The 12,144-nt window shown below is 47.8% G+C and overlaps 2 protein-coding genes across 2 annotated transcripts in view; one reads left to right on the forward strand and one right to left on the reverse strand.

The window, feature by feature from the left end:
• LOC104527040 (glutamine amidotransferase-like class 1 domain-containing protein 3A, mitochondrial) overlaps positions 1–3,655 on the reverse strand; it is a 4,739-nt gene extending 1,084 nt beyond the window's left edge. The window contains exons 1-3 of the mRNA XM_010170656.1: positions 3,510–3,655; positions 1,457–1,628; positions 474–675 (exon numbers count right to left, since the gene is read on the reverse strand). Coding sequence (XP_010168958.1) covers positions 474–675; positions 1,457–1,628; positions 3,510–3,617 — 482 coding nt within the window. The 5' untranslated portion in view covers positions 3,618–3,655. The remainder of the gene's footprint in view (positions 1–473; positions 676–1,456; positions 1,629–3,509) is intronic.
• A 1,990-nt stretch (positions 3,656–5,645) lies between these two features.
• LOC104527044 (uncharacterized) overlaps positions 5,646–12,144 on the forward strand; it is an 8,453-nt gene continuing 1,954 nt past the window's right edge. The window contains exons 1-6 of the mRNA XM_010170661.1: positions 5,646–5,706; positions 6,488–6,601; positions 8,108–9,793; positions 10,367–10,466; positions 11,127–11,275; positions 11,447–11,559. Of these exons, the coding sequence (XP_010168963.1) occupies positions 5,646–5,706; positions 6,488–6,601; positions 8,108–9,793; positions 10,367–10,466; positions 11,127–11,275; positions 11,447–11,559 (2,223 nt within the window). The remainder of the gene's footprint in view (positions 5,707–6,487; positions 6,602–8,107; positions 9,794–10,366; positions 10,467–11,126; positions 11,276–11,446; positions 11,560–12,144) is intronic.

Below are 12,144 nucleotides of genomic sequence, written 5' to 3' on the forward strand. Positions count from 1 at the left end.
GTGCCCATCTGCTGCTCCTCTTTGTTCCACTGACCCCTCTGGGATCCTCCCTCTTTGCTCTCAGGCAAGGGAAGGACAGATTTCTCCTTTCCAGAAATCTGAACATCATCCTGACTCAAAATCATGTATTTCTGTGTGATTCTTACGGTCTCTCGTGCCCCCATATGGTAAAATACCCCATTACAGAAAACTGGAACATCAGATTTCAAATCTTAACACAAGATACACGTAGAGGAATGTGCAAGTGACAAGTGATACCTCAAAAACTCTGCTTATTTAATTTAGCAGCCCAGGTTAATTTAATCAATGTGTGATGTGGATCATTCATTCTCAGAAATAACATTGAACTCATCACGAGACTCTAGATATCCCAGCAGGATAATGGAGACAGGGTGCTACGTACCCTGAGGAGGCATTGCTGATCCCGTGATGTTCATGGTGTGATTTCACACCAGCATTCCAAGGTTACTTACTTCTCACACTCTGTGTCGTGACCAACAGTCAGCTCACAACCTGGGAAGATTTTGGCTGCCAGCACTGGGGAAATGCAGCACAGGCCAATGGGCTTTTTGGCAGCGTGGAATGCCTTCAGGACATCCTCCACCTCTTTGGAGACGATGCAGTTCTTGCCTTGGGTGGCCCAAGTACTCAGGTTTTTAGCCACTCCAAAGCCACCTGAGAGAAGAGAAACAGATTAGACCAGAAGATTCATGCTCCAGGGCAGGAATTTTCAGGTATTTTGTAGTAGAATGCTAAAATGGATTTGGTGGATGGCAGCATTTGTCCAATGTTGATAAAAGAACTAAAACCAGACAAGCTGAACCTTTATGAGCTGCCTGCCAGGAGATGTGACATCAAAGCAGCTTCCTGGCTTCCCTCCAGAACTGGAGCAGAGAGGTGTCAGTGCTCTGTTGGGTACTGTGTTTCACCCATGAGCTCTGTTCTGAGTTATGGTGGAACATGCTGACAGGTTTTCACTTGTTTCTTAATCCTGGCTCCAGGCCTAATCCATCCCCACTGAAACCACGTGGACATCCTTTCACTGAGGATGGATTGTCAGACCCACCAAGCTTCCTGCTTTTGAGTCACCCCCCCTGTGTCCCAGCTTCTTCTTCTCCCAGTAAGGAGGTAGGCATGTTGGTGAGGGAAGGGATAGTTTTCTATCCAGTACAGAAAAGCTCAGTAGATGGTACAGAGGATAATTCAATTGGCAGTTATCTGCCCCATCCTCTCGGGACAAGCTTCTGCATTGCCCTGTGCTCTTCTAACAGAAGTCTAAACTAGTGTGCCAGTGCCAGCACAGATGGAAGATGTCTGTCCTTCCAGCCCCTCTTTACAGCCCATCTTCTTCCCCAGTGGCTCTACCCAGTTCCTCTCCAACCCACAACTCCCATGGCTTGTGGCACATCTAAGCTGTTCCCAGGCTGCTCCCAAGAGACCCCACGTGCCATCCTACCTGGTATGATGAGGGCATCCAGCCCCTTGACATCCAGCTTAGCCAGATCCTTGATGTTGCCTCTGGCTATTCTGGCACTTTCAACCAGCACATTGCGCTTCTCCTGAGTCGGCTGTCCTTTCACATGGTCCACCACGTGCATCTGGTCCACATCAGGAGCATAAACCTCTGCCTGGGGAGGGAGAGGAAGGGTCTATTATCCTTCAGTCCTGTATGCTAAGTATGTTAAAAATCATAGGTAGTGGATGGAAGTGCTTGAGTTATTCTGTTAGGAGAGAACTTTGCTGGTGAATGCAGTGTCCTTCAGGCTCACCTGCATCTGATGGTGGCATCAGGAAAGTTATTGCCATAGGGAGGAGAAAGAAAGAAGGGTCTTTTGTAGCTTCTGCACAGGAACATTTACCCTGACCTTAAAGGAATGAGGGTGGTGTTGGGTGAAAGCAGAGAAGGTAGCCTACACTGCTTGTTTGGGGGCCTGAAGTGCTGGAGTGACTCCTTTCCTTCCTAGGAAGATGAGGTGTCCCAGGAGCTGTTGGTGAAGCCATTTCTTAGAGGTTTCCATCTGCATCCCAAGCAATCACCTTCACTGGGGCAGCCCCAGCCCCAGTCCAGAGGAGGGCAACAGAGCTGGTGGAAGGGCTGGAAGTCCTGTGAAGAGCAGTGAAGGACTTTGGGATTGTCTAGTTTGGAGAAAAGGACGCTGAGGGGTGACCTCTTTGCAGCTTCCTGAGGAGGACACGTGGAGAGGGAAGTGCTGATATCTTCTCCCTGGGATCCAGTGATGGGATGCATGGGAATGGTTCAGAGCTGCTCCAGGGAAGTTTAGACTGGGCATTAGGAAGGATTTCTTTACTGAGAGGCTGGTCAAACACTGGAACAGGCTTCCTAGAGAGGTGGGCAATGCCCCAAACCTGTCATTGTTTAAGAGGAATTTGGAGAACGTCCTTCATAGCATGGTTTAACTTGATCAGCCCTGAACTGGAGAGGCAGTTGGACTAGATCATCATTGTAGGTCCCTTCCAACTGAAACAGTCTAGTCTATGCTATGCTAGTCCCTGTTTCCTCAGGCAAGCATGACCACAAAATAAAAGGAGGTTGAAATAACACCCGAGTTTCCTCCACTTGAGGTCCCTGCTGATCAAGGGATGAGTGCAGGATGGAGCTCCAAGCCTGCCAGTTCAGGGTATGGCAGGAGAGAAGCAATAGCAGCAGCTCCAGGAGAGAAAGAAAGGCAAAATTCTAGATGGTGAAGGAAAGGTTTGAACAAGTCTCAGCTTTAAGTCAGAGAATGCACACTTTGAAAGATTTGGAATGGGGTGGGCTGGCTCTGCAGCACAGGTACATCCCCACTGTGCCTTTGTATTTAATAGAGCAATTCTGATTTGCAGGAGAACAGCTTTGACCCAGGTTTGTGGGTGGCTCAGAGCTGAGGGTAACATTAAAAAGGGCTTCTCTCCCTCCTCCTCCAGTCTCGCAGAGTGGCTATCGTGACTAATGGCATCTTAGAGCGGCTGCTTGAGCATTGCCTTTCATACCCCTGTTCAAGTTCAACTCACAAGAACTTGTCTATTTGCAGTTCTATCTTCAGGGGTTTAAAAAGATGAATTTCAAACAGACTAAAACAATAGTAGACTTTTAAACTGAAATACCAAAGCAGAAAAGAGGAAGTGCAAGCCAAAAAAAGAGTAGAGAGTGCATTTAGGAAAGTTAGTTGGGAGTTTGGATACACTGAACGCAGAGCACCGAGCCAATCCTCTGGTACAGCAAAGCTGGGAGAGCAGAGCAGTGTCCAGGGAGCCCCCCAGGCTCAGTCTAGCAAAGCAGTGTCCAGGGAGCCCCCCAGGCTCGAGCAGCTCCTACGCTGAGCCGTTTGCTTTGACTCCAGCCTTGTGCTTTGCAATTACCCTCACAGCAACGAGGAGTTGGGATTTCTCCAGCAAGCTGCAAAGTTCCTTAGAGACAAGTAACTTCTATGAGAGAGAGAGAGATTGAAAAGCAGAGCGGGGCAGAAGGAGCCAGAGATGGGGCAGGAGCTTGCCAGGGTGCCTCTTACCTCTGCCCCCTCCCTGCTGAGATGCACCAGCACAGCAGAAGACTCGTGGATCTCACTCCCGTCGTACACCCCGCAGCCAGCCAGCACGACAGCCACTCTCTTCCCCATGGTCACAAACCAGAGCAGGAGGATTCCCTGGAGAGCCCCAAATTGCTGTGCATCTCTGTTCACTGCCTGGAGTCTTTTATAGCACGATCCCTCCCCCAGGAGCAGGTGGGGCCAGGAGGGTTGGGCTGAATTTCTTACTGGCAAGAAGGTTTTATTTCCAGTGCCACAGGCAGGGCATGTAAATATTATTTGTTTCCTCAACCAACTGCTCCCTTGCAGAACTTCTTCCCAGCACGTTGTCTCCAAAGCATCCCCAGCTGATGTGACCTGTTCTATGGAGCAGCTGTGTTTTTCCTTCTCGGCTGTCAATTTTCCATTCCATTTCAGACTAAAGTACCAAAGTCTTTGCACAGAAGATGTACCAAAGGGATCCTGCTCAGAGTGAGTGTTCAAGCCAGTGTGGTCCTCTCTGTGCCCTGTTTTTCTAAAACCCTACACTGCATAGGTAGCCTCAGTCTTTTAACACCAAGATTTAGTTTTCTGACCTTAAATGTTCTTATCCTTGTATCCCATCTCTCAAGAACAGATGTTTTGCACTCAATTGTAGTTGTTTCCTGGCCTTTGGGTCCTGGAGTTAGAAATTAATAACCTGATTCTTCATCGCAGAATCCCAGAGTGGCCTCGACTGGAAAAGCCCTTCAAGCTCATCGAGTCCAGCTTCTCTGGCCAACCTGGGACACTGTCTCACCACCCTCACACCAAAGAATTTCTTCCTCACATCTCATCTCCATCTCCCCTCTGCCACTTTCAAGCCATCACCCCTTGTCCTGTCACTCCCTGCCCTTGGCCAAAGTCCCTCCCCACCTTCCTGGAGCCCCTTCAGGTACTAGAAAGTAGCTAGAAGGTCTCCCCAGAGCCATCCTTGACCAGCCCAGTAATACTAGTGTGAAGCACTTTACACTGTTCTACATCTTTTATCTTGTCAAGAGGCTGAAAGTGGAATTTGCTTTAACTGAAGCTGATGGGAACAGGAGCTGGGTCCTTCTCAGGAATAGACCCTGCTCTGGTCCATTGCACACAAACAAAACAACGGGGGAATGTGCAGAAGTGCAGCAAGTGTTACCCTTGTTTTCTGTCAAAGCTCTGTTAGCTCTCACAGAACACTTCTCTGCCCAATTCCCACTTGATGTGTGACCCAACATGATCCTGAGGGCAGTGTCCACTGCTTCTGCAGCCCCTGCTCCATTGGTAAGGAACTTAATGCCCTGATCACCTCTTTTCCTTGGGAAGCAGCAGGAAGCTGTGAATGGATTCTTCATGTCACCTCGGGGATACAGTGGTGATCCAGGCAGTGCCTGGTGCTCACTCACCGCCTGCACAATTCTCCTGGAGAGCCAGCAAAGCTCCTCCGATGTTTATCCTGAACCTGATGGTGTCCAGTGTTTGCATCGACACCTCACTCTTGAAAACCACTTAGGAGGAGTTCCCTGAGAGTGTGGGCAGAGAGATGTGGAGTGACATGGGGACAGAAGTCACCTTTAAGGGAGTAGCACTGAATCTTCCCTGGGTTTGCCCAGTGCTGCCAGGCATTCATAGCTGTGACAGGGACAAACAGCAGGACCATGGCCAGTGTGAGGAGGAATAAGTGGTCCCCAAGGAGTTCCTGGGCTTGCAAAGTACTTGTTTGCTCCAGCAAGATGGTTTCTTTTTAAAAAAAAAAAACTTAATTTTAACCAGTGCAATTTCCTCACTGGCAGTAACAAAAAGGTAGTAATAGCAATAAACCCTCAGCGCTCTTTTTCAAGTGTCTTTTTTAACAAGGGTTAATCAACAGGAAAATTAACAGGCCCCTGGAGGGAGCTACCAGCAGCCCGTGCTGACTCACAGACCAGAATTTATTGCAGCAAAGAACTCGTTTGCATTTCCTCCCGCATGCGGAAAGGAACACTAACAGAAGATGTTTGTAGAGAAAAGGGGGTGGAGAGCAGGGAGGAACGCAGGCCAGTGGAGTTGCTTTGGTTATAAAGAGCTAGGGAGGAAAGAGAGGCAGCATTTCAGCCCACAGCTGGGTCTCCAGCGGACTCCGCGATGGCAGATAGAAAAGCTGAGTCACTGCATTCCTCCATAGGGCTCTTGGGCATTTCCGCAGGTAGGGATCTTCTTGGCATGGGAGGATGGGGTTGGGACTAGTTTTCATGGACAACCCCCTTTTCAAAGGGGGCTAAAGAGTTTCTTTATTCTGAACCTTCCCTGCCTGGGTAAAGCTTTTAGATCCTAAGATCCCTGTGCCTATTTCAGCAGCCAATAAAATATTTGTCTTGGCTTTACGTGCTGGCCTGAACTTTTGTACTCGATCCATCCTGGGTGGGAAGCAAATCAAAACTTTTTGGTAGTCATTTTCATAAATGATCTTTATTTGGATGCACTTTCCTCTCTTTTCCTTTTCTAGCCGTTTCCTCTGCACCTCTGTTTTCTGTGTTCGCTCCCTTTCATCTGCTCCTTCCTTAAGTTTCATCTTTCTGAGCGCTGCCCCTTCTCATTTTTCTGCTAGTTTTCTGTAAGCACAAGGCTTCTGTGATCACCTGTAGGGTGTGCGTGCACCCGGCTGCCTTTTGTGTAACTGGAAAGCTGATTTTTACCTTTATCTGACCACGGGGGAGCACTTTCAAACTTTTAAGTTCTTTTAAGTTCTTAAAGCTTTTAAGTTTTAAGCACTTTTAAGTTCAAGTTTCTTAAAAGTAGTCAGCCAGAAAGAGGTGAGACCTTGAACACAAGCCAAGCTTGAACAGACCCCTCTGGTTCCTTAGATTTCATTATTTCCAGATCTTGTACTGCTGTTTTTTCTCTCTTCCCTGCTCTGGTTCTCTCCTGTTTTTTTGGGCAAAGTTTACAAGCTCTTTCTTTTTTTCCACCTCCCTTGTCCCACGCAGGGTCGCTCTTACTGGCGGTGCATTTCTACAGCTTACCCAGGGCAGCTCCTCTGATCACCAGCACAGCTCTAGGAGTCCTTCTGTTGATTTTATCGACTCTTTTGGCATATGCAGGTAAGGTTCAGAGGATGGCCATCTCCAAGGCCTCTCCCTTCTACAGCTTTGCATATTTTTCCTATATAGGCAAACAAAGAAACCAGTGTTATTTTTGAACAAATGCTTTACCAGGATCTCTGAGAGTTTTAACAGTCTGAACACATGATTTATCTGAAAACAGTTCCTAGGCTTTCTGAGAGTACTTTAGGCATCCATGGATTGAAATGGCATGTTGATGTGCCAAGAGATCTACTTATCTGAGAGAAAACAATCACTGGCTTTAACAAAGTCCACACTTTTTAGAATGAATGCTGAGTTATTTCTCCTTTTAACTTGGAGTGATGAGGACATAAAAATCCACAATTTGATTCTGGTATTTTTACCTCTCCAAAGCAGACAGCTTGGGAGATCCTACATATTTTAACCCATAAAACATAGATCCACCTCTTCTCTCCATCAGTGGTGGCACAAAGAAAGCACTTAGAAGCAGCTGTTATTGATGGGACCGTATGGAGTGGACCAATGGGCAGGTGATGTTTCAGAGTTGGTGGGAATGAACAGCTTCCTACCAAGGGCAGAAATTTCTGTGCTCCCTCGTTCCAAGAGATGCATACTTGTGTGATTACAGTCCTCTGTAGCTTGGAGACTCATTCTGCAGAGCTGTTCCTTCCCTTCCCAACTTGAATCTGGCTCACAAAGCCATATTTTTTTGAGGAAGAAGTGAAGCATTGGTCCATTACAAAGCTCCAGCTTGGAGGGAAACTCTCAGGTCTGTCCATGCTGATCAGTATCCTCACATCGTGAGATGAGAAAGCACAGCAGTAAAAATAAGGTACTTTGTGATGTTGTTTGAGGGTAGTAGGTGGGTTCCATTCAACTTGAAGTATTTTAAATCAAGCTCTTTGTCATTTTGGGGATCAGGATACCAAACAGGATAGTTCTTGAGAAGGAATGAGTTTTGCAATTCCTATGCTTCTGTCATCTGAGAAGACCCAATTATTTATGGGGATCCAGCAGGTTGTATGACACTTCTGGTTCAAACACTGGACCTGACAGCTTACAGCACAAACAAAACAAGCCACCAGGCAACCCAAAAGAAGGAGATGTCAGGATTTGATTTGCATTAATGTATTATGGTCTTGTTATTGAGTCATGTAGGCATCACCAGGAAGATAAGACAATGGCTTGCTGAACCTCAACTTCATCAGGGCAAACTGCATGTCAGACCTGGTACAGTTGGAGGAACTCAAGTCCTTTGAGGTCACCTCAGGCATTCTGATGAACACAAAGTGTTGTGCTGATGGAGTCTTTATGGCCATGTCTACACAGTGTAATGGGACATAGTGCAGACCTACCCAAACTCGTGATAGCTCTGTCTGGCATCACGCAGGACCTGTGCAGCTCCATGCTACCATAGTGATCAGGCTTCCAACATACCATGTGCCTACAGCCCAGCTGCCTGTCCTTTCCATAACCTACTCTCTTGAAATCACAGTTCTGTCTCTGTTGTCATTTGTTTCACAGGAATTTGGAGAAGCCTAAGAAATGTCTCCCTGTTCTTGTCTCTCTGCCTGACCATCTCAGTCTTCTGGTGCGGCTATGGAGTGGTCTTCATCTTGGGAGGGCAAGGAATTTTGAACGACACTGGTGATTTCCATGATGCTTTGGTGCCTGGCCTGGTCACGTTTACTTTGGCACTGCTCATTATTGCAGTGGTGGGCTTCCTTTGCAGAGAGGTCATCCTAGCTATGGTTGCTTCTGCTGTCTCACTTGCCAGTGCTCATGAAGTTGCCATGCGTTATAGCCCAGCTTTTGGTTCCTCTGCTGTGGCTTGCAATTATCTGGTTGTCTGCTTGGTTGGTGGTTATTTTGCTCTGGGAAGGATTCTCTGTTTCCTAACCAAAGAGAAAATTGTCCTTCCTGGCACAGATCTGGCCAAGAAAAAGACCCATGAACAGATCCGAGCCACCAGTGGCAGCATGAATCACTTTGCAGTCACTGGTCTGATCCTGAACATGCTCTCTGCCAGTGTCTTTGGCTGTAGGCTTCTGGGCATCACTGGCAAATTATTCATCGGGCAAGTGCCCTGGCTGTGGGCAGCCGGGATCTACCAGATTGGCATCTGCATTTCATCCTATCGCGCAATGGATGTGCTGATGGCCACGTTCTTTGGTTTCACTTCCATTTTGAAATTTGCTGGAGGCTATTGCCTTCTGTACCCAGTCTGGCAAGCGGAGGAGCCATCTTTCCCTCCTCCATTGCTGGTGGTGTTCTCAGTTCTTTTTGTTGTCTTGGCTCTTTTTCTCACTCTTAAGAGCCCAGCGGATGGCCTGTATTTGCTGGTTTATGTGGCCTACTGCATGGCATTAGCTTGCTGTCCCAAGGGATTTTTTGAAGGTGGACCCCAAGGCGTGGATGTGGCCATCTTTGTAGCCTCAGCCTTGATGACTCTAATTCGCCTGTACAACATGAAAGCAAGTGCCAAGATCCCAACAGGGAAGGGTGCTGTGAAGGCCCTACTTGCTCGCAGCAGTTTTCTGAAGCTTCGTGAAGGGACGGACCTTCATGCTCCCTACCTGGGGTATTCCAAGTATGCTGATGCAGAAGTACTTGGCTATGCATGCAGTGTCCTCGCTTCTTTTGCTATAACAATGACAGGGGACCCACAGGCTCCACTTGCTACTGTTGTAATTCCATGGGTAGTGGTAACTGGTGGGATCCTTAAGCTTCTAGGTGGCTCAGTGGCCTTTGCCCGTGGTAAAACCTTGGAGAGCAGTGCCTTCATTTTCTATGGTGTCATGTGGATCATCTGGGGCTTGACAAGATATGGTGGCCTCTATGGCACTACCAGAAGCTTCCACGCAGCAATAGGCATCGTTGCATTCATGCTTTTCAATGGATTCATTGTCTTCTGCACGCTCTTCTTAAACATCACCTGGTTCTTTTACTCCCTCACTTTCTTGCTCATCGCTGTCAGCTTCTTGCTGGATGCCATTCAAGCTCTTCCAGCTGGCTATGACATTGCTGCCACTCTCATCTTTGGTCTGGTCAGCTTTTACTGCTTCCTGTCTGCCCTTTTCAACAGCATCTTTGAGGGTTCCTACTTACCAATGGGTAGGCCCATTGTGCAGCTTAGTGGTGTGGGGGGAGGAATGACCAAGTGCCTTCACCTACCTGCCAGGAAAGCTTCCTCAGTCAAGAGAATTGCAGGTAAGGGAAATACATAGGGCATGATGTGGGGGTGGAGGGTAAATTCTGGGCGGTTTTGTAGCAGAACATCATTAAAAGAACATTTTTCCAATCCAGATGTGGAAATTATGATTGTCTGATGACATTTTGATGAAGTGGGCCAAGCTACTAGAGTCATTATGGGGGAAACAGGAACAAGTCCTTGACAGGAGCTGGGTTTAGCAGTGAAGTTGCTGCTGTCCCACCTGTATCATATCCCTGTCTGCTCATCCTGTCTGAGATACATGAATCCTCTAGGCTGGGGCTGCCACTGCAAGCTTTGTACAGAGAAAGCAGGGCAAATCCATGGTGCTTGCTCTCTCCATAGGGCTGAATGACTTCTGGCCCTGATGAACATGGCCCAGAACTCCCCTAAATGTCAGATCTTCTCTTGGATGAGCACTGGGAAAGGCACTGTCAGAGGAAACGCTTTGTTAGTTGGGAAAGGAGATGAGGGCACTGAATTGGCTGTTTTGTCTGTGACAGCTCTTCCGTGAATTACAGCCCCTCACTTCTAGTCACTCAAGAGGTTCTGCCCTGTTCACATGCCAACAGATATCCTGAAGAATGGAGGGACTTGTGGCATCCCCACTGATACTGTCTATGTGCTTGTGGCAGCCTGTAATCGGCCCGATGCTGTGGAGAAAGCTCACCAGTAAGTATCTGTCTTGCTGTCCCAATAAGGGCTTCCTTGGCTGGTCTAAAGAAGCCTCTAGGACTTATAGGTGCTACTGAGTACTGTCCACAGCAATGAGACACATAGCTTAACCTTCATGAGAACAACAAGGTGCTGAGCCTGGGGGAGAAGATGTGAATGAAGAAAGGAGGCAGTTCAGCTGGAATTGTATTCTAGGATATTGAAGGCTCCTGGCAGGTGATGGGGCCAGGTAGCTTGGATGTCACAAGGAAACCCAAAGAAGTGACAAATGGGGCAGGGGATTATTGTACACATTTGTAGGTACAAATTGTCACAGCCAAAACCCCGCTCATGTTTAACAAATGCCTCTAGCTGTACTTCCATAAGCAGCTGGGACCCCTCATCTTCGTGGAGTTTCCTCAGAACTTGGGCAATTGGGACTTTACCCGTCACTATGCAAGAAGCTAAAAGTAGACACTGGTCATTGGGAATAGTGGTTAACATCCCTTCCTGTCAGGTCATCTGTTGCACAGTCCTAGTTTTACTACAGACCAGTGACCTGGGGCAGTGACTACACACCTTGTCTTAACTCTAGATCTCACTAACACAATTTCCTTTTTGACTTGCAAATAAATCCCCACCTTACTTCCAGGCTCATTTTTCTTGCCTCCTCTCCAGCTCCAAGCGCCAGGCTCAAGATCGCCCCATGTCACTCTGGATTTCCAGCCTAAAGCAACTGGAACCTGCAAAGCATTTGTTTGCTCCCCTCCTCTGGGACTTCATGGAGGCTGCCTGGCCATCTCCTATTAGCTTGGTGGTTCCCAGAGGTGAGGAAATGCTGTTACTTCCAAGCTCTCTGGAGAGCTTTGGCTTTGAAATTCCAACTTTAAGTCACGCATCCCTGCAATGCCACGTGCTCCGTGGTGATATTTCTGCTAAGATCATTGTGTTCACACTGACGTACATCCCTGAGTGCCGTGTGACTCTTCCTTGTACAGGTGAATGGGTGGACTTCCTGGGGATGAAGGACTCTGCTAAATACGTCGGTACCCCTCAGAGCGTTGCCATCCGCATCCCCGACTGCTCTGTCACCACACACCTCATCGACTTGGTGAGTGGCCAGAGCACGCTCATCCCAGCAGCACTGCTGACCAGACCTTCCCATTCCACTGCCGAGGGAGCAGGCTTCATGTCAGTCACCAGCACCCAGGTCCTCTGGCCTGCTGGAGGGAAGAAGCATAGTGAGAGGGTGGAGCACTCTGTCAGCCCTCTTGGCATGTCACCTCTCCTCTCTTTTTTTCTTTTCTCAGTGGAGTAAGGATTCTAGCATGTTCAGACAGGTTTGGGGAGTGATAAAATGAGTAACTCCTGCAAGAAAAATACCATTAAGAAGGGGTGGGGTATCCAGGCAGCTGATTTTATTGCAGAAAAGAGGGTAAAAGGAATAACCACCAGGTCAGAAAGCCAGAAAAGATGTAATTAACAGACACTTTATCTGATTTCCTACATAGAATACTTCTGTTGCAAGCACGGGCTTATCTGAAGCCAGAATAACTTCAGAAGGTCCAGAATGCGGCCAGAGGAACTGTGATGCCCTGTGTGTTGTGCTCATTTCTAGGGCAGACATTGTAGGTGTTTGGCAATTGCCATTGCTGGAAAACAAAACGTTCATTCTTGATCAACATCAGTAAACCAG

The sequence above is a fragment of the Antrostomus carolinensis genome, unplaced genomic scaffold (assembly GCF_000700745.2).
Source record: "Antrostomus carolinensis isolate BGI_N321 unplaced genomic scaffold, ASM70074v2 scaffold1266, whole genome shotgun sequence".
NCBI classification, from domain to species: Eukaryota; Metazoa; Chordata; class Aves; order Caprimulgiformes; family Caprimulgidae; genus Antrostomus; species Antrostomus carolinensis.